The 22,525-nt window shown below is 52.2% G+C and overlaps 1 protein-coding gene across 1 annotated transcript in view; it reads right to left on the minus strand.

Annotated features, from left to right (window-relative positions):
* Positions 1-1,395: 1,395 nt before the first annotated feature.
* The window catches only part of ARID3B (AT-rich interaction domain 3B), a 39,202-nt gene continuing 18,072 nt past the window's right edge, over positions 1,396-22,525 (minus strand). Inside the window, exons 4-9 of the mRNA XM_084213848.1 lie at positions 19,572-19,644; positions 8,682-8,865; positions 7,056-7,309; positions 5,756-6,013; positions 4,005-4,094; positions 1,396-1,901 (exon numbers count right to left, since the gene is read on the minus strand). Of these exons, the coding sequence (XP_084069974.1) occupies positions 1,720-1,901; positions 4,005-4,094; positions 5,756-6,013; positions 7,056-7,309; positions 8,682-8,865; positions 19,572-19,644 (1,041 nt within the window). The 3' untranslated portion in view covers positions 1,396-1,719. The remainder of the gene's footprint in view (positions 1,902-4,004; positions 4,095-5,755; positions 6,014-7,055; positions 7,310-8,681; positions 8,866-19,571; positions 19,645-22,525) is intronic.

The following is a 22,525-nucleotide window of genomic DNA, read 5'->3' on the forward strand; positions in this document are numbered from 1 at the left end:
ACAGGGGGACAGCACCAGGCCAGCTGAGAGGCTGGCTCACAGGGAGCTCTGCTTGCAGCCAGGGCTGCAGGAAGGGCTGCAGGAAGGGCTGCACTCCCCGGGCTCTGCTCCTCCCTGGCAGCAGCAGAAGGGCTGCCCTGCTCGGGTACCGTGGCAGGGGGTTTGCTCAGAGCCCCAGATCCCCACATTGACTGCCCCACCTGCACACAGCCCTGCAGAGCTCCCTGAGGCACCCTGCTATGGGAACATGGGACCCCAACACACCCAGGGCCCGTGTCACCCCTCAGGGACACCCAGGACTCCAGGGGTGAGGTGGCACCAGCCAGAAGCAAGCACTGATGGGGCCAGAACCGTGGAGAGGAGCAGGAGAAGCTCAGGAGCCTCCCCTGAGGACATGGGGACACAGCAGGAAGGGACATGAGCAGATTGCCATGGGAGGACAGGGCCAGGCACCCCCCGGCTCTCAGGATTGTCAAAACACGGAGATGTGGGTGGGAAGAGCCCTGGTGGCCCCTGGTTCCAACAGAACCACGGTTCCAGCAGGACCAGGGTTCCAACAGAACCACGGTTCCAGCAGGACCAGGGTTCCAACAGAACCACGGTTCCAGCAGGACCAGGGTTCCAACAGAACCAGGGCTCCAGCAGGACCAGGGTTCCAGCAGGACCAGGGTTCCAGCAGGACCAGGGTTCCAGCAGGACCAGGGCTCCAGAACCAGGGTTCCAAGAGAACCAGGGCTCCAGAACCAGGGTTCCAACAGAACCAGGGCTCCAGCAGGACCAGGGCTCCAGAACCAAGATTCCAGCAGAACCAGGGCTCCAGCAGAACCAAGGCTCCAGCAGGACCAGGGCTCCAGCAGGACCAGGGCTCCAGCAGGACCAGGGCTCCAGAACCAGAGTTCCCAGCAGAACCAGAGTTCCCAGCAGAACCAGAGTTCCAGAACCAGCATTCCAGCAGAACCAGGGTTCCAGCAGAACCAGGGCTCCAGCAGAACCAAGGTTCCAGCAGAACCAAGGTTCCAGCAGAACCAGGGTTCCAGAACCAGGATTCCCAACAGGACCAGGGTTCCAGAACCAGGATTCCCAACAGGACCAGGGCTCCAGCAGGACCAGGGTTCCAGCAGGACCAGGGCTCCAGAACCAGGGTTCCAGCAGGACCAGGGCTCCAGAACCAGGGTTCCAGCAGGACCAGGGCTCCCAGGAGAACCAGGGCTCCAGCAGAACCAGGGCTCCAGCAGAACCAGGCCTCCAGAACCAGCATTCCAGCAGAACCAGGGCTCCAGGAGGACCATGGCTCCAGACCCAGAGTTCCCTGCAGAACCATGGCTCCAGGAGAACCAAGGCTCCAGAACCAGGGTTCCCAGCCCCAGTCCTGGCCCTTTCCCTGCCCTGGTGACGTCCTGGCCAGGAGCTGTGGCCCCAGAGCCATCCCTGATTGAGAAACGCCAGGTGTGCCCCCCTTCCATGGGAACACCACACACCCTGCGAGGAGGAGGAGGAGGAGGAACCAAAGAGCAAAAGGGAGGAAGGAAAGGGGTGGGGGGGAACAAAGCCAAAAAAAGGCCGGCCAAAGAGACGATGAAGGAAAACTCGCTGGCATGGAAAGGTTTCACCACCACCACCACCACCACCATCATCATCATCATCATCCTCCAGGTGCTGTGCAGCCACGAGAGCAGGTTCCTTGAGGTGAGGTATGTGTGCACTCCTGGGCAGCGCCCGTCAGAGGGACCAGCTGGTGGAGGGCTCTGCGCCGGGCGTGCCCCGCGATGAGGTAGGGCTGGGGGAGCAGTGGGAGCTGCTGGAGCTGCTGCTGGAGCTGCTGGAGCTGCTGCTGCTGCACGAGCTCTGCGTGCCCGAGCTGGCCAGGAGCTGCACCACGGGCTTCTGGGCAAACAGCACCCCTGTGGGCACAGACAGCGTCAGGGTGGGCACAGGGGAGGCTTTCCCTGCACCAGGATCCCATCCCAGCACAGACAGGGTCAGGATGGCAAAGGGGAGGCTTTCCCTGCACCAGGATCCCATCCCAGCACAGACAGGGTCAGGCTGGTAAAGGGAAGGCTTTCCCAGCCCCAGGATCCCATCCCATCCCAGACAGGGTCAGGCTGGGCACAGGGGAGGCTTTCCCAGCCCCAGGATCACATCCCATCTCAGAGAGGGTTGGGTTGGCACAGGGAAGGCTTTCCCAGCCCCAGGATCCCATCCCATCCCAGTCAGGGTCAGGATGGGCAAAGGGAAGGATTTCCCAGCCCCAGGTTCCCATCCCATCCCAGACAGGGTCAGGCTGGCACAGGGAAGGATTTCCCAGCCCCAGGATCCCATCCCATCCCAGCACTGAGAGGGTTGTAGTGGCAAAGGGGAGGCTTTCCCAGCCCCAGGACCCCATCCCATCCCAGACAGGGTCAGGCTGGGCACAGGGGAGGCTTTCCCAGCCCCAGGACCCCATCCCATCCTAGACAGGGTCAGGCTGGGCTCAGGGAAGGATTTCCCAGCCCCAGGATCACATCCAATCTCAGAGAGGGTTGGGATGGCATAGGGAAGGCTTTTCCAGGCCCAGGATCACATCCCATCTCAGAGAGGGTTGGGATGGCACAGGGAAGGCTTTTCCAGCCCCAGGATCCCATCCCATCCCATCCCAGTCAGGGTCAGGATGGGCACAGGGAAGGCTCTCCCAGCCCCAGGATCCCATCCCATCCCAGCACTGAGAGGGTTGTAGTGGCAAAGGGGAGGCTTTCCCAGCCCCAGGATCCCATCCCATCCCAGACAGGGTCAGGCTGGGCACAGGGAAGGCTTTCCCAGCCCCAGGATCCCATCCCAGACAGGGTCAGGCTGGGCACAGGGAAGGCTCTCCCAGCCCCAGGATCCCATCCCAGCACACAGAGGGTCAGGCTGGGCAAAGGGGAGGCTCTCCCAGCCCCAGGATCCCATCCCATCCCATCCCATCCCAGACAGGGTCAGGCTGGCACAGGGAAGGCTCTCCCAGCCCCAGGATCCCATCCCATCCCATCCCATCCCATCCCATCCCATCCCATCCCATCCCATCCCATCCCATCCCAGACAGGGTCAGGCTGGCACAGGGAAGGCTTTCCCAGCCCCAGGATTCCATCCCATCCCATCCCAGACAGGGTCAGGCTGGGCACAGGGGAGGCTTTCCCAGCCCCAGGATCACATCCCATCTCAGAGAGGGTTGGGTTGGCACAGGGAAGGCTCTCCCAGCCCCAGGATCCCATCCCATCCCATCCCATCCCATCCCAGACAGGGTCAGGCTGGGCACAGGGAAGGCTTTCCCAGCCCCAGGATCCCATCCCATCCCAGACAGGGTCAGGCTGGGCACAGGGAAGGCTTTCCCAGCCCCAGGATCCTATCCCAGCACAGACAGGGTCAGGCTGGGCACAGGGAAGGCTTTCCCAGCCCCAGGATCCCACCCCAGCTGGAGTGGCTGGTTTGGCTCCTGTGCTCAGCAGGGAAGGGATGCCTGGAGCTGCAGCCTGCACAGGGATGCTGACCCTAAAGAAAACAGATCCCAAATGGGTTCTGCTTTCCAGGAGAAGCAGCTCCCATTTGGGTTAGGGTCAGGCAGAGCCAGGCTTCCCACTTTGGATGTGCCCAAGGATGCACAGGCAAGGTCGGCAGAAGGGAACTGCTCCAGGGAACAATTCCTGCTGGGAGAGCTGTCCCTGGGCTGTCCCGTTCCTGGGAGGGCTGTCCCTGCGCTGTCCCGTTCCCAAGAGGGCTGTCCCGTTCCCAGGAGGGCTGTCCCTGGGCTGTCCCATTCCCGGGAGGGCTGTCCCGTTCCCAGGAGGGCTGTCCCTGGGCGGTCCCGTTCCCGGGAGGGCTGTCCCTGGGCTGTCCCGTTCCCAGGAGGGCTGTCCCTGGGCGGTCCCGTTCCCGGGAGGGCTGTCCCTGGGCTGTCCCGTTCCCAGGAGGGCTGTCCCTGGGCGGTCCCGTTCCCGGGAGGGCTGTCCCTGGGCTGTCCCCGCGCTGTCCCGTTCCAGCAGGGCTCTCACCAGCGTAGGTGGTGCCGTTGATCTCCACGGACATGTTGATGCTGCCGATGCCGTTCGGGGACAGGTTCAGCGCCGCCGAGTCGGCCTTGTCTTGTCCCAGGGAGGGAGGGAAGGAGGGGGCACAGTCAGAGAGCACCGACCCCATCCCCTGCACCCTTTATCCCTGCTTTGGGGGGGATGTCCCCACAGAATGCCCACGTTCCCGGCAGTGCCCGAGGCCAGGCTGGACGGGGCTGTGTCCCTGTCCCTGGCTTTGAGGTCCCTTCCAACCCAAACCATTCCAGGAGAAGGTGAAAGGCCTTGGTGAGGCTGGGAGCCCGCTGGCATTGGGAAATGGCTCCCCGAGGGCCATTCCTGTCCCAGGGAAGGGCTGGGAGCACAGGGATAAGCCCGGATTTAACTCCCAGCTGGATTTTGCTGTGCTCGGACTGCAGCGGCTCCAGCGGCCACTGGAGGGAGGGAAGAGCCAGGAACGCTCCATGAAAATCAGGATTTTCCCCAGCCTGGGCAAGGACGGGCAGCTGAACATGGAACTCTTCCAGCTGAGCCTGGATTTTGGGATTGCCCCTCCACGGAGGGCAGCAAGGCAAAAAAATAAAAACCCGCTAAAAAAACTGCACACTGAACTTAAATATTGTTACCAAGCCGTGCTGAGCTTATCAAAGCCAGCTCTCAGAGCAGCTCCCAAAGCTCCACCTGGTTTTTAGGGTGCAGTGGGGAAAAGGAGGGCATGGAAAACGAGAGAGGCCCTACAAAGGTGGGAATCCCTTCCCTGAATCCTCAGCCTGTTCCTGTTTGTAGGGACTGCGATGGTTCCCAGCGTTTGGACTGAGGAAGTTCAGGGTGAAAGCAGAAGTGAGGCGAGGGAATGAACACTCCTGGGTAAAATTTGTATTCTCTATCACTGGCTCTTGTGGTTTTGATGTGGAATTTGGTTGGATGCAGAGCTGCCAGGAACTGGGAGCACTGACAATCACAGAAATCAGGATGAATTGTTTAAATCCAGGCTGGGGAAGAAGCCCAGAAACAATCACATTTTTAAAAGTAATACAATCTAAAAAAGAAACAAGTTCTAAAAGAAAGAGCTGCTGCTTTGGAGGAACCCACTTTGACCTTTCCCACCCATATTTGTGGCCAAGCACCTCAAATCAGTACTGCTGGAGCAAGAACAGCTCTTCCCTTGCTTCCAAACCGTGCCACACTTGACCAGCTTGAAGCTTTGGGAATGTGACAAAGCTCACAGGATTCACAGGGTGATTGGGTTGGAAGAGACCTTCAAGATCATCGAGTCCAGCCCAGCCCCAACACCTCAACAGAACCCAGTGCCACACCCAGGCTGTGTTAAACACACCCAGGGATGGGGACTGCACCTCCTCTCTGGGCAGAACATTCCAGAACTTTATCACTCTTTCCTGATACCCAACCTAAATTTCCCTTGGTGCAGGTGAGACTGTGTGCTCTGGTTCTGTCAGTGCTGCCTGCAGAGAGAGAGCCCGACCCCAGCTGAGCACAGGCACCTTTCAGGGAGTTTAGAGAGTGATGAGAGCACCCCTGAGTCTCCTTTTCTCCTGAATCTGGGCTGGATTCGGATGAGCTGGAAATAAACCCAGCAGGAAAACCCAACACCTCAACACCTCCACGACGACAAAGGTGGAAGTGAGGCGACCCAGAGGTGACTCAGGGGTGACCCAGCCGTGTGTGTGTGACACTCCAGGCGGGGACCTCTCCCTCCCTGAGGAGCTCAGCCTCACCTTTCCCGTTGATTTTGATCTTCATGGGGAGCTGGCGGGCCATGCTGAAGAGGTTGCGCTGCAGCGCCTGCTGCACCAGCCGCTGCTCCTCCTCCGACATGCGCGGCACCTTCTTCTCCGGGGGCTCTCCCGCCTCCAGCCGCTCCCTCAGCTGCTCCAGCGTGGCCGTCCTGGCCGCCACCGCGGCCTGCTGGCCACCCAGCGCCACCGGCACGGCCACGCGGCTCGGCATGGACACCGTCAGGGGCACGCCGTCACCTGGGCACACAGGGACACTCAGACGGGGGACACTGCCTGAGGGGGCACTCAGCTGGGGGACACTGCCAGGAGGGGTCACTCACCAAGGGGACACTGCCAGGAGGGGTCACTCACCAAGGGGACACTGCCAGGAGGGGTCACTCACCAAGGGGACACTGCCAGCACCCTGCTCCCATAGTGCCAGGCCATGCAGTGTGGAATGGACACGGTCAGGAGGGGTCACTCAGCCAGAGGACACTGCCTGAGGGGTCACTCAGCCAGGGGACATTGCCTGAAGGGGTCACTCGGCCAGGGGACATTGCCAGGAGGGGTCACTCAGCCAGGGGACACTGCCAGGAGGGGTCACTCAGCCAGGGGACATTGCCAGGAGGGGTCACTCAGCCGGGGGACATTGCCTGAAGGGGTCACTCAGCCAGAGGACACTGCCAGAGGGGTCACTCACCAAGGGGATATTGCCAGGAGGGGTCACTGAGCCGGGGGACACTGCCAGGAGAGGTCACTCAGCCGGGGGACACTGCCAGGAGGGGTCACTCACCAAGGGGACACTGCCAGGAGGGGTCACTCAGCCGGGGGACACTGCCAGGAGGGGTCACTCAGCCGGGGGACACTGCCAGGAGGGGTCACTCAGGCAGGGGACACTGCCAGGAGGGGTTACTCAGCCGGGGGACATTGGCAGGAGGGGTCACTCAGCAGGGGGACACTTCCAGGAGGGGTCACTCAGGCAGGGGACACTGCCAGGAGGGGTCACTCAGCTGGGGGACACTCCCTGAGGGTGTCCCTCATCCAGGGGACACTCCCTGAGGGGGTCCCTCAGCCAGGGGACACTCCCTGAGGGGGGTCCCTCCTCCGTGGCACACTCCCTGAGGGGGTCCCTCCTCCAGGCCACACTCCCTGAGGGTGTCCCTCAGCCAGGGGACATTGGCAGGACGGTCCCTCAGCCAGGGGACACTCCCTGAAGGGTTCCCTCATCCCGGCCACACTCCCTGAGGCTGTCCCTCCTCCGGGCGCCATGCCCTCAGCCCACCGCCCGCTCCCGGCTGACCTTTCCTGAGGGCCGGCGAGAGGCGGGGGCTGCCGGGGGCGCTGCCGGGCGCCACGCCGATGACGGGGAAGCGGATCTTGGGCGGGGACAGCAGCGAGGGCGGCCCCGGCGGCGACGGCGAGTAGCTGAAGAGCGAGGAGCTGTAGCTGGGCCGCCGGCCCTCACGCCGGTTGCCGTCGATGGCGGCCTGCAGCTCGGCCGGGGAGCTCAGGGACTTCTTCTCGCACTCGTAGGCGTAGAGGTACTTCATGTACCTGGAGGGGGACACGGACAGGGTGGCATGGGGACGGGGGACACGTCCTGAGGGGCATGGTGGGTGTGGAAGTGTGGGTTGGTATGGATGGGCTGAGAGTTTGTAGGGAAATGCGCCATGAGATATTGCTGATCGCAAAAGGGGGGAGAGGCAGGCGGAACCCCCTCACAAGTAGAATATCATCTATAAACCATCCAGAATCCCCTCACAACTGGAATACTATCTATAAACCATCCAGAATTACCTCATAATTGAAATATCAGCTATAAACCATCCAGAATTCCCTCACAACTGGAATATCCTCAAAGGATCAGCCAGAATCCCCTCACAAATGAAATATCCTCTATAAACCATCCAGAATCCCCTCACAACTGGAATATCAGCTATAAACCATCCAGAATTCTCTCACACATGAAAAATCCTCAAAGGATCAGCCAGAATCCCCTCACAACTGGAATATCAGCTATAAACCATCCAGAATTACCTCACAACTGAAATACTATCTATAAACCATCCAGAATAACCTCACAATTGAAATATCAGCTATAAATCATCCAGAATTCCCTCACAATTGAAATATCAGCTATAAATCATCCAGAATTCCCTCTGGATATATTTTTTAATAGATATGAAATATTAATATATTTATAAATATAATATTCTTCATTTAAATAAAATAAAATTTAAAAATTTTTAAATAAAATATTATTTTATGTAATAAATAGAAATAGGTACTTTTATATTTATAATCTATTTATATGTATTTATATATTTATATAATTATTTATTTATATAAATTTTAAATATAAATATATTATAATATAGTATGATATATCATATTATACCATATTATACATAATATAATATAATATAATATAACATAATATTATATTATAATATAGTATAACATATTATACCATATTATATTATACATAATAAATATAATGTAATGTAATGTAATGTAATATTACATTACATTATATTACATTACATTATATTACATTACATTATATTACATTACATTATATTACATTACATTATATTACATTACATTACATTACATTACATTACATTATATTATATTATATTATATTATATTATACCATATTATATTATAGTATAGTACAATATACCATATTATATTATACATAATAAATATAATATAATGTAATGTAATGTAATATAAAAAATCTATTTATATATCTATTTATATATTATCTATATGTTTAAAATATGTATATATTATTTATATATTTATTATACATACATATTTATACAAAATATTACTGTATTTCTAGAGATATGATTAGTTTTCCATTTCAATCTGTACATATTTCCATTTATGACAGTTCCCCCCTCCTGCCCGGACTCACTGTGTGCGCAGGGTGAAGGCGGCGCTGGTGATGGAGGTGGGCAGGTTAAGGCCTTTGGTGATCTCCCTCCAGATCTTCTTGTTGATGATCTCCACCAGCCCGCCCTTCTCCGTCACCAGCTTGTAGAGCATGTACAGATCCAGGATCTGCTTGGCCATGATAGGGATCCTGTTGATGGGAGTTCCTGCAAGGAAGGAAGAACATGGACACGATGAGGGCAGGGGCAGCTCAGGGGGAAATCCAGCTCTCTGTCCTAACAGGAATAGATTCAGGATCTGCTTGGCCATGATGGGGATCCTGTTGATGGGAGTTCCTGCAAAGAAGGGACACGGACAGGATGAGGGCACGGGCAGCGCGGGGGGATCCAGCTCTGTCTGCCCCAACAGGATCTGCTTGGCCATGATGGGGATCCTGTTGATGGGAGTTCCTGCAAGGAAGGAACATGAACACGATGAGGGAACAGGCATCTTGGGGGGATCCAGCTCTGTCTGCCCTAACAGGATCTGCTTGGCCATGATGGGAGTTCCTGGAAAGAAGGAACATGGACAGGATGAGGGCAGGGGCATCTTGGGGGGATCCAGCTCTCTGTCCTAACAGGAAGAGATCCAGGATCTGCTTGGCCATGATGGGGATCCTGTTGATGGGAGTTCCTGCAAAAAGGAGCAGGGACAGCATGAGGGCACGGGCAGATTGGGTGGATCCAGCTCTCTGTCCTAACAGGAGCACATCCAGGATCTGCTTGGCCATGATGGGGATCCTGGAAAGAAGGGACACAGACAGGATGAGGGCACGGGCAGACTGGGGGAAATCCAGTTGTCTGCCCCAAGAGCAGCAGATCCAGGATCTGCTTGGCCATGATGGGGATCCTGTTGATGGGAGTTCCTACAAGGAAGGGACACAGGGAGGATGAGGGCATGGGCAGCTTGGGGGGATCCAGCTCTGTCTGCCCCAACAGGATCTGCTTGGCCATGATGGGGATCCTGTTGATGGGAGTTCCTACAAGGAAGGGACACAGGGAGGATGAGGGCATGGGCAGCTTGGGGGGATCCAGCTCTGTCTGCCCCAACAGGATCTGCTTGGCCATGATGGGGATCCTGTTGATGGGAGTTCCTGCAAAAAGGAGCAGGGACAGCATGAGGGCACGGGCTCATGGGTGGATTGGGTGGATCCAGCTCTCTGTCCTAACAGGAGCACATCCAGGATCTGCTTGGCCATGATGGGGATCCTGTTGATGGGAGTTCCTGGAAAAAGGAGCACTGAGAGGATGAGGGCACAGGAAGCTCAGGGGATCCAGCTCTCTGCCCAAACAGGAGCAGATCCAGGATCTGCTTGGCCACGATGGGAGCTCCTGGAAAAAGGAGCACAGAGAAGATGAGGGCATGGGCAGCTCAGGGGGATTCAGCTCTGTCTGTCCCAAGAGGAGCAGATCCAAGACCTGCATGGCCATGATGGGGATTCTGCTGCTAGGAGTTCCAGGAAAAAGGAGCACTGAGAGGTTGAGGATATGGGCAGCTCAGGGGGATCCAGCTCTCTGTCCTAACAGGAAGAGATCCAGGATCTGCTTGGCCATGATGGGGATCCTGCTGATGGGAGTTCCTGGAAAATGGAGCAGGAGAGGATGAGAGTATGGGCAGATTGGGGGGATCCAGCTCTCTCTGCCCTAACAGGAAGAGATCCAGGTTCTGCTTGGCTGTGATGGGAGTTCCTGGAAAAAGGAGCAGGGACCAGATGAGGGCATGGGCAGCTCAGGGGGAAATCCAGCTCTGTCTGCCCCAAGAGGAGCAGATCCAGGTTCTGCTTGGCCATGATGGGGGTTCCTGGAAAAAGGAACACTGAGAGGATGAGGGTATGGGCAGCTCAGGGGGAAATCCAGCTCTGTCTGCCCTAACAGGAAGAGATCCAGAATCTGCTTGGCCATGATGGAGATTCTCCTGATGGGGATCCTGGAAAAAGGAGCACTGAGAGGATGAGGGCACAGGAAGCTTAGGGGATGCAGCTCTGTCTGCTCCAAGAGCAGCAGATCCAGCATCTGCCTGGCCATGATGGGAGTTCCTGGAAAAAGGAGCATGGACAGGATGAGGGCAGCTCAGGGGGATCCAGCTCTCTCTGCCCTAACAGGAAATTCAGGGAATTTGCAGCCTGGCTCGTGGTCTTTCCATGGAAAACCCTTTCCTGTGGGTAAAGGGAATTAGCAGGGCAATAAAAACCTGCAGCTCCTGGAATAGAAAGAGGGGAAGTTGGGACTATTGAACGGGTTTTATGAGCTCAGGGTTAAAATCCTTGGATAAAAACACTCCCTCAGGATGTGCTGTTTGCCTGGGAAAAACAGCAGGACCAAGGGAATCAGCACTGCAAAACATCTCTCCCCCACAGAATTCCACCCTCCCTCACACGTCCAACATCTGGAACAACCTGGAGATGTCCCTGTGGTATCTTCTGAAAAATCCCTTTGCCAGGATTTCTTCTCCTGGGAGGCTGAGAAGCCTCAGAGAGGAATGAAAACAACAATTATCTGATTGCTTCTCCCTGTTTTGCCTCTTTGGAATGTGCTCTGGAGATCGTTTACCCACTGGTGGTTATTTGATTGGCTCCATGTGAATTGTTTTTAATTAATGACCAATCACAGCCAGCTGGGTCAGACTGAGGAGTCAGCCATGAGATTTTCATTATCATTCTTGTTAAACCTTCTGTCTATATCCTTTCTCTTTAGTATAGTTTCAGTATAGCATTCTTTAATATAATATATCATAAAATAATAAATCAGCCCTCTGAGAACATGGAGCCAGACTCATCTCTTCACTTCATCCTGGGGACCCCTGCAAATACCAGATGGAGAGGTAAATAAATCCTGCTCCTCCACAGGGCTTCCAGCCTCCCAAACAATTCCCTGAGGAGGCCACAGCAGCTCTGAGCATCCCAAATCCAGGTCCTGCTCCATCCTTCCCACTTGGAACTGTGAATTTTGGGTCAACATGGAAGAAAATCTGATTTTTAACCTCCCCCTTCGGCAGCTCCTGGAAGTGCCAACGCCCAGACCGAGGAGATTGAGGCAGGGAGAGGAAGAAGGAATAATAAAAAGCTCAAGTGGCCGAGCTTTTATTTGCCCTGGGGAGCTCAGTCCTGGATCAAAGGGCCGCCCAGCCCATCCTGTCCCCACAATGGGCAGCCCCAGCCTGGCAGGAAGGCTGGGAGGGGACAATTGTGGAGTCCCCAGTCCCCAGGGGAGGCTGGTGCCACTGCTGGCAGCCCTCACCCCCCCTTTATGGCCCAATAAATGACTTTATTCCGTGCCATGAAAGGAGCCCTGCAGATGTCCTTGTCAGACATCCAAGGGGGATTTTTCTTTTTCCCCCCCTCTCTTTTCTTTGGGAATCCCACGAGGCAATTCCCACAGGTTAACGAGATGCTGGATAAAACAGCCCAATTTTGCAGCAGCTCCAAAGGGCTGAAACCCCACAGATCCAAAGTGTTTTTCAATTTATATCAATCCCAGCCTGTTCCCCTGTCCAAGGAGCAGATCCCACAACCCCTCCCCACATTTCAGGGGCCACAGGGAGCACAGAGGGGATTCCAAACCCTCCAAACTCCCCCCCAAAACCCTCAATTTCCTCTGTTTTTTCCTCAATATCCATTTTGTCAATATCCCCACATTTCAGGGCCACAGGGAGCACAGAGGGGATTCCAAACCCTCCAAACTCCCCCCCAAAATCCTCAATTTCCTCTGTTTTTTCCTCAATATCCATTTTGTCAATATCCCCACATTTCAGGGCCACAGGGAGCACAGAGGGGATTCCAAACCCTCCAAACTCCCCCCCAAAACCCTCAATTTCCTCTGTTTTTTCCTCAATATCCATTTTGTCAATATCCCCACATTTCAGGGCCACAGAGAGCACAGAGGGGATTCCAAACCCTCCAAACTCCCCCCCAAAAATCCCCAATTTCCTCTGTTTTTTCCTCAATATCCATTTTGTCTGGGGGTGAGAGCAGCCCTGGGAATCGGGGTGTGATCAGGTTACCTCCTCCAGCTGTCACTGAGTCACACCCACAGGGAAAACAGGGAAATATTTCCTTCCACAGCCTCCTGGACAGCCCAAAATTCCCTTTTTTTCATTCTTCAGCCACAGCAGCACAGCCTTTGCTGGGCTGGGGGGGGATGCAGCCCCTCTCACCCCATTTTTCCCAATCCAATTAAAGGAATGGCATTGATTTGTCCAGCAGGGGATTTCATCCAGATGGAGAGTGAAAGGGAAGGGCTGTGGAGGAAGCTCTCAGCCACTCAGAAAATATTAACAAATATCTGGTCTTTAATACCCAGCCTTTCCCCAAAAAACACTTCTACCCTTCTCCAGAGTTATTTTATATAAAGGAGCTGCAATAATTCCATCACCTCAGCACCCCCTGAGCACCTTCCCTCCCTCTGCTGTACTTCAAACAGGACCAAAAATCCCAGAAATTCATTTATAAACCCAGCTAAATTGAGATTTAGATGGAAACACACATTTATAAACTCTATCACACACAGAATATGAATTTATCCACTGAGATAAAACCTCGAGTTTGGTTTCCTCTCCAAAATAAAATTTCTTTGTGAAGCTGAGAATCTTTACAGCAGGGACAGAACTGTCCCAGGAGCTGCAATAATTTCAGCACCCCCTGAGCACCTTCCCTCCCTCAGCTGTGCTTCAAACAGGAGCAAAAATCCCAAAATTTCATTTATAAATTCAGCTAAACAGGGATTTATACAGAAACACTCAGCTAAATGTGTTTACACACAGAATATAAATTCATCCACTGAGAGAAAACCTCGAGGTTGCTTCCCCTCCCAGAATAAAGCCCTCTTTAGTTGAGTTTATAAATGTGTGTTTCTGTATAAATCCCTGTTTAGCTGAATTTATAAATGAAATTTTGGGGCACTTTGGTCCTGTTTAAAGCAAAGCTGAGGGGAAGAAGTTTTCCTGGGGGAAAATTTCAGCAGCTCCTGGGAGCAGTTCTGTCCCTGCTGTAAAATTTCTCAGCTGCACAAAGGAATTTTATTTTGGGGTGAAAAAGGTTTTGATCACTGGATAAATTTATATTCTGTGTGTTGCTAAATGCGAGTTTCTGTATAAATCCCTGTTTAGCTGAATTTATAAATGAAATTTTGGGGCACTTTGGTTCTGTTTAAAGCAAAGCTGTGCTGGGGGTGCTGAGGAATTATTGCAAAAACCAGGTTTGGTTTTCCCATGCAAAATAAAATTTATTTGTGCAGCTAAGAAACTTCACAGGGACGGAACCGCTCCTGGGAGCTCGAATAATTCCATCTTCCCCTGCAATAATTCCATTTCCCCTGCAATAATTCCATTTTCCCCTGCAATAATTCCATTTTCCCTGCAGTAATCCCAGTTCCCACGTGCTCCCCCGGCACTGCCCTGCAGAGGGCGAGTCCCGGTGAATTCCCGGAGTTTTCCAGAGGGACTCGGTGTCCCCTCCTCCCCGCGGCCGGCCCGGGGAGGGTGATAAAGGAAGGGTTTTATTGGCAAAGTCGCAGCGCTGCCACAGGAAAGGCTGAAGGGCAGAGCCCAGCCGGGCAGGGCTGTCAGGGCTGTGATGGATTACTGTCATCTGGCAGCGCCAGGATTAATGAGCCCGGGGCCAGGGGGCAGAATTCCAGAGGGAAAGGTCAGAGCCGGGGCCACGGCACAAGACTTGTTGCCTTTTGATGGTAAACTCGTTTTACTGTACTTGCAAGGCTCCTGCCCCCAGACACAGGAAGATCCTCCTCTCCCAGTTTCCTCAGAAAATAACTTCTCCTGCCTCTCAGCAGAACCCCAGCTCCATCACTGGGCTCATCCCAGCTCCATCACTGGGCTCATCCCAGCCCCATCACTGGGCTCATCCCAGCTCCATCACTGGGCTCATCCCAACTCCATCCCTTGGCTCACCCCAGTTCTGTAATTTGGCTCATCCCAGCCCCACAACCTGGCTCATCCCAGCCCCATCACTGGGCTAATCCCAGCCCCATCACCTGGCTCTTCCCAGTTCTGTAATTTGGCTCATCCCAGCCCCATCACTGGGCTCATCCCAGCCCCATCACTTGGATTCCCAACTCCATAACTTGGCTCATCCCAGCCCCATCCCTGGGCTCACCCCAGCTCCATAATTTTGCTCATCTCAACCCTGTCTCTTGGCTCACCCCAGCCCCATAACTTTGCACATCCCAGCTCCATAACTTGGCTTCCCAGCCCCATCCCTTGGCTCATCTCAACTCCATATCTTGGCTCATCCCAGCCCTATCACTTGACTTCCCAACTCCATAACTTTGCTCACCCCAGCCCCATCACTGGGCTCACCCCAGCTCCATAATTTGGCTCATCTCAACCCTGTCTCTTGGCTCACCCCAGCCCCATAACCTGGCTCATCCCAGCCCCATAACCTGGCTCATCCCAGCCCCATCACTGGGCTCATCCCAGCTCCATCACTTGGCTCATCCCAACTCCATAACTTGATTCATCCCAGCTCCATCATTTGGCTCATCCCAACTCCATAACTTGGTTCATCCCAGCCCCATCACCGGGCTTGTCCCAGCTCCATAATTTAGCTCATCTCAACCCCATCCCTTGGCTCATCCCAACTCCATCCCTTGGCTCATCCCAGCCCCATATCTTGGCTTCCCAACTCCATAATTTGGCTCATCCCAACTCCATAACTTGGCTCATCCCAGCCCCATCCCTTGGCTCATCCCAGTTCTGTAATTTGGCTCATCTCAACTCCATAACCTGGCTCATCCCAGCCTCATCACTTGTTTCATCCCAGCCCCACAATTTGGCTTCCCAACACCATAACGTGGCTCATCTCAGCCCCATCCCTTGGCTCATCTCAGCCCCATCCCTTGGCTCATCCCAGATCCATCCCTTGGCTCATCCCAGCCCCATCACCGGGCTCACCCCAGCTTCATAATTTGGCTCATCTCAACCCTGTCTCTTGGCTCATCCCAGCCCCATCCCTTGGTCCATCCCAGCTCTGTAATTTGGCTCATCCCAGCCCCATCATTGGGCTCATCCCAGCTCCATAATCTGGCTTCTCAACTCCCTGTCTTGGCTCATCCCAGCTCCATCACTGGGCTCATCCCAACCCCATAACCTGGCTCATCCCAGCTCTGTAATTTGGCTCATCCCAGCTCCATCCCTTGGCTCAACCCAGCTCCATAATTTGGCTTCCCAACTCCCTATCTTGGCTCATCCCAGCTCCATCACTGGGCTCATCCCAGTCCCATCCCTTGGCTCATCCCAGCTCTGTAATTTGGCTCATCCCAGCTCCATCACGTGGTTCATGCCAGCCCCATATCTTGGCTCATCCCAGCCCCACCACTTGGCTCATCCCAGCTCCATAATCTGGCTTCTCAACTCCCTATCTTGGCTCATCCCAGCTCCATCACTGGGCTCATCCCAGCCCCATAAGCTGGCTCATCCCAGCTCTGTAATTTGGCTCATCCCAACCCCATCACTTGGTCTGTTCCAGCCCCATCCCTTGGCTCATCCCAGCTCCATAATTTGGCTTCCCAACTCCCTGTCTTGGCTCATCCCACTCCATCACTGGGCTCATCCCAGTCCCATCCCTTGGCTCATCCCAGTTCTGTAATTTGGCTCATCCCAGCTCTGTAATTTGGCTCATCCCAGCCCCATCCCTTGGCTCATCCCAGCTCTGTAATTTGGCTCATCCCAGCCCCATCACTCGGCTCATCCCAGCCAAATGAGGGGCAAAAGGAGCCTGTTCCCCTGGGAAAGGGAGGATGCAGAGTTGATAAATGTGGAAAGGGAAAGCAGAAAGGCAGCCACAATCCAGGTTTCTGGGATAAAGGGTCTCCCAGAGGAAGGCCGTAAACACCTGTGGCCTTGGAGGGAATGTCTCCCACAGGATTCACAGGATTGGGTTGGAAGAAACCTTCAAGATCATCAATCCAACCCAGCCCAACACCTCACCTAAAACCTGACACCCAGAGCCACATCCAGGCTCTGTTAAACACACCCAGGGATGGGGACTGCACCACTTCCCTGGGCAGAACATTCCAGAACTTTATCAACCTTTAAAAAACCTTTTTCCTAATATCCAACCTAAATTTCTCCTGAAAAGCTTTTTCCCCTCCCTAACCCCTCAAACTGCAGCAGATGCATCAGATTTGGTCCCTACAATGAGCAGAAATTCAGGATGTCTTTAGCAAAATAATTTTGTGTTACCCTAAAAATGACATCTAGAAACTGATGACAGTTTCTTAATTAGGCCTTATTGATTAGCAACTGTTAAGAGAGAAATGTGGGACAGAGTGGGGGTGCACCCACAGGTGCCCAGATCACCCAAAGCTTCTTTAAAACAGGAGCAACCATCAGAGGGGTTAAACAGCAACTGGGGAAATAGAAAATCTGGAAGAAAAAGGAGCTGCCTTGAAGAGAACTATAAAAATGCACAATTGCTGATTAACAGTGTGGATTTCTGGAATTAAGGGTTTCCCAGAGGAAGGCCATAAACAGCAACTGGGGAATTAGAAAATCTGGAAGAAAAAGGAGGTGCCTTGAACAGAACTTTTAAAAAAGCACAATTGGTGATGAGCTCAGTGTCATCAGTAAATCAACACAGTCTCCCTGCTCCAGGAATGGCTGGGGACACACCTGGGAATCACCTGGGTGAGGGGGTTTGGCTGAGGGATGAACTGGGACCATCCTCTCCCTCCCAGCCAGGGCTTTGTTCTCCTCCTCTCCACCCTCAGCAGACCTGGCAGCCAGAGCTCACAGGAGGTGCAGAATGAGGAAAACTGCCCCAAAAGTAGGTTTGAGGTGAATTTCAGGGGTTCCCTTGGCCTCCAAGCCACAGATTCCCTTCCACACAGGGATTTCCAGCAGCCTAAGCCACGACTTGTCCTGCACAAAGAGCATTTAATCACACCCAGCTCTGCTTTTTCATCACCTCCCACCCACCCTATCCAATTTCCTGGCACAAGTGTCCATTTTACAGCAAGGAACAAAGGAGGTGAGAATCCCCAGGGTTTGTTCAGCACAGAGATGTTGAAATCCCACCGAAATGGGATTTTTTTCACTCCCACTGCAGTGAAAAATAGGCAGGGAAAAGACATTTTTAAACCACAGGTAAATAAAAAGCTGCTCTTCCCACTCTAAATATGTTCAGGGGAGATGCTGGATCAGGCAGCCAGAAGGAACAGGTTTTTCCCCAGGAAATTGGGGAAGTCCACAGTGATTTAAAATAAACACTGAGCCAAATCTCAAGAAAAACAGAATTTCTGGTTTCATCTTCGAAGGGAGGCACAGGAATTCCGTGGGGTGTGGGAACTCCCAGCTGAACAGAGGGAAAATTCATTTTACAGCAGCAAATCAACTCCAGCCCTGAGCTGTCTCAGCTCCTGCTTTGCTCAAATCCCTCTCCAAGGAGAAATCCTGCCTGGTTCAGCCTGAGATTTATGGGGAGTGGGTCTGCAGAGCTGGCAGGAAAAGGAACAGGGAACCCATGGGAGCTGCAAACCCTGAGATGGAGATCCCATGGAGAGCTGAAAACACTGATCCCATGGGAGCTGCAATCCCTGATCCCATGGGAGCTGCAATCCCTGATCCTGGGGATCCCATGGAGAGCTGCAATCCCTGATCCTGGGGATCCATGGAGAGCTGCAATCCCTGATCCTGCCCTGATCCCATGGAGAGCTGCAATCCCTGATCCTGGGATCCCATGGGAGCTGCAATCCCTGATCCTGCCCTGATCCCATGGGAGCTGCAATCCCTGATCCTGGGGATCCCATGGACAGCTGCAATCCCTGATCCTGGGATCCCATGGGAGCTGCAATCCCTGATCCTGCCCTGATCCCATGGAGAGCTGCAATCCCTGATCCTGGGGATCCCATGAGAGCTGCAATCCCTGATCCTGGGGATCCCATGGAGAGCTGCAATCCCTGATCCCATGGGAGCTGCAATCCCTGATCCTGGGGATCCCAAGGGAGCTGCAATCCCTGATCCTGCCCTGATCCCATGGGAGCTGCAATCCCTGATCCTGGGGATCCCATGGAGAGCTGCAATCCCTGATCCTGCCCTGATCCCATGGGAGCTGCAATCCCTGATCCTGCCCTGATCCCATGGGAGCTGCAATCCCTGATCCTGGGATCCCATGGGAGCTGCAATCCCTGATCCTGGGATCCATGGAGAGCTGCAATCCCTGATCCTGGGGATCCCATGGAGAGCTGCAATCCCTGATCCTGGGGATCCATGGAGAGCTGCAATCCCTGAGATGGAGATCCCATGGAGACAGATTTGGGCTTTTTGGCAACCAGGCAGCTCTGCAGTTTGGGATTGGGATTTTAAAAACACTTTGCCCTCAGGAGAAAAGCTGGATTTGGGTTTTTTGGGAAGCAGGCAGCTCTTCAGCCCTGGATTGGGATTTTATAAACACTCTGCTCTGTGCCACTGACCCCTCAGGGGCCACCAGAGCCCCCCTGGGCCACTGACAGCCTTGGAGGGACAAGAGGGCACCCCAAACATTCAGAGGGGCTCCATGTTCCCCCAATTAAACACATTTCAATTATCCCCAGTCTGCTCTGAGAACTGAATTGGGATCCCTGGGAATTCCAGGAAAAGGTTCCTGGGCATGGACAACAGCAGCACTACATCAGAAAGTGAAGGTGAATTTAATTCAAATTAATTAATTGAAATTAATGTAATAATTTAATTTTAAAAATAAATTTAAATTAATTAAAATTTAATTTAATTTAATTTAATTTAATTTAATTTAATTTACAGGGCAGATCTTCCCTACTGCTGTCCTCAAATGCCAAGGGAAGGGCCCCAAACTGCAGGATTTGTTTCTGCAGCCTGAGGAGGGGAGAATTCTGGCCCTGGGATGCCAGGGAAGGTCACTCACCCCTCTTCTGCATGAAGATGAAGAGGTCATCCAGGAACTCCTTCCTCTCGGGGTCACTGTCCAGCTCGTACAGCTGGGGGACAGAGCACAGTGAGGGCACAGCTCCCAGCACACAGAACGTTCCAGAACCCTGGCTGCTTCCAGGGGGAGGGACACGGAGCCCCAGGGATGGGATGGGAGTGCCAGGGATGGGAAAGAAAAATGAGAATGATCCCCAGAAACTGAATGGATTCCCAGAGCTGGAAAAGATCCCCAGGAATGGAAAAGATTCACAGGAATAGAATGGATCCACAGAAGTAAAAGAAAAATGAAAATGATCCCCAGAAATGGAGAAGATTCCCAGGAATGGAATGGATCCCCAGAGCTGGAAAAGAAAAATGAAAAAGAAAAAGATCCCCAGAAACTGAATGGATTCCCAGAGCTGGAAAAGATCCCCAGGAATGGAAAGGATTCCCAGGAATGGAAGGGATCCCCAGAAACAGAATGGATTCCCAGGAATGGAGAAGATTCCCAGAGCTGGAATGGATCCCCAGGAATGGAATGGATTCAAATGGAATGGATCCCCAGAAATGGAAAAGATTCCCAGGAATGGAATGGATTCCCAGAGCTGGAAAATAAAAATTAAATGATCCCCAGAAATGGAATGGATTCCCAGAGCTGGAATGGATCCCCAGGAATGGAAAGGATCCCCAGGAATGGAAAGGATCCCCAGAGCTGGAAAAGAAAAATGAAAATGATCCCCAGAAATGGAGAAGATTTCCAGAGATGGAATGGATCCCCAGAGCTGGAAAAGATCTCCAGAAATGGAATGGATCCCCAGAAACAGAATAGATTCCCAGGAATGGAATGGATCCCCAGAGATGGGAAAGAAAAATGAAAATGAAATAGATCCCCAGAAACTGAAAGGATTCCCAGAAATGGAAAAGATCCCCAGAGCTGGAAAAGATCCCCAGAAATGGAATGGATTCCCAGAGCTGGAAAAGAAAAATGAAAATGATCCCCAGAAATGGAATGGATCCACAGGAATGGAATGGATCCCCTGAGATGAAATGGCATCCCCAGAGCTGGAATGGATCCCCAGAGCTGGAGAAGAAAAGTGAAAATGAAATAGATCCCCAGAAAGGGAATGGGTGCCCAGAGCTGGAAAATGGGATGGGATTCCCAGGGATGGAAAAGAAAAATTAAAATGAAAAAGATCCCCAGAAACTGAATAGATTCCCAGAGCTGGAAAAGAGAAATGAAAATGAAAAAGATCCCCAGAAACTGAATGGATTCCCAGAGCTGGAAAAGATCCCCAGGAATGGAATGGATTGAAATGGAATGGAAAGGATCCCCAGAAGTAAAATGGATTCCCAGAAATAGAATGGATTCCCAGAAATGGAAAAGGATGGAAAAAAAGGAAAAGAAAAATGAAAATTTTCTTTTCCAGAGATGGAAAAGAAAAATAAAAAAGATCCCCAGGAATGGAATGGATCCCCAGGAATGGAAAGGATGCCCAGAGCTGGGAAAGAAAAATGAAAATGATCCCCAGAAATGGAGAAGATTCCCAGAGCTGGAATGGATCCCCAGAGCTGGGAAAGAGAAATGAAAATGGAATAGATCCCCAGAAAGGGAATGGGTGCCCAGAAATGGAAAATGGGATGGGATTCCCAGGGATGGAAAAGAAAGATTAAAATGGAAAAGATTCCCAGGAATGGAAAAGATTCCCAGGAACGGAAAGGATTCCCAGAGCTGGAATAGATCCCCAGGAATGGAAAAGATTCCCAGGAATGGAAAGGATCCACAGAGATGGAAGGGATCCACAGAAGTAAAATGGATTCCCAGAAACAGAATGGATCCCCTGGAATGGAAAAGATCCCCAGAGCTGGAATGGATCCCCAGAGATGGAGAAGAAAAGTGAAAATGAAACAGATCCCCAGAAAGGGAATGGGTGCCCAGAAATGGAAAATGGGATGGTATTCCCAGGGATGGAAAAGAAAGACTAAAATGAAAAAGATCCCCAGAAATAGAATGGATTCCCAGAGCTGGAAAAGATCCCCAGGAATGAAAAGAATTCCCAGGAATGGAAAGGATTCCCAGAGATGGAAAAGAAAAATGAAAATGAAAAATATTGCCAGAAAGAGAATGGTTTCCCAGAAATGGAATGGATCCCCCAAAATGGAAAGGATGCCCAGGAATGGGATGGATCCCCAGAAATGGAAAAGATCCCCAGGAATGGAAAGGATTCCCAGAAGTAAAATGGATTCTCAGAAACAGAATGGATTCCCAGGAATGGAATGGCTTGAAATGGAATGGATCCCCAGAGATGGAAAAGAAAAATGAAAATGAAAAAGATGCCCAGAAACTGAATGGATCCCCAGAGCTGGAAAAGATCCCCAGGAATAGAATGGATCCACAGAGATGGAAAGAATCTCCAGAGCTGTAAAAGAAAAATGAAAATGATCCCCAGAAATGGAGAAGATTCCCAGAGATGGAAAAGAGAAATGAAAATGAAATAGATCCCCAGAAATGGAATGGGTGCCCAGAAATGGAAAATGAGATGGGATCCCCAGGGATGGAAAAGAAAAATGAAAATGAAAAAGATGCCCAGAAATGGGATGGATTCCAGACATGGAATGGGATCCCCAGAAATTGAAATGGCTCCCAGAAATGGAATGGAGAGAAGTGGAATGGATCCCAGGAAATAAAATGGATCCCCAGAGGTGCAAAAGGAAAAATGAAAAAGATGCCCAGAAATAGAATGGATCCCCAGAGCTGCAAAAGATCCCCAGGAATTGAAAACATCCCCAAAAATGGAATAAATGCCCAGAGCTGGAATGAACCAAAAGCCTTCAGAAATGCCAGAAAGCAGCCCAGGGAATAATTTTTTAATTTACTATTTATATCTTATTATTTATAAAGATTTGATATTTATATTACATAGAATAAATATTTATAAAATAGAAAAGTTTCTA

This window comes from Fringilla coelebs (genome assembly GCF_963513975.1).
Source record: "Fringilla coelebs genome assembly, chromosome: 12".
NCBI classification, from domain to species: Eukaryota; Metazoa; Chordata; class Aves; order Passeriformes; family Fringillidae; genus Fringilla; species Fringilla coelebs.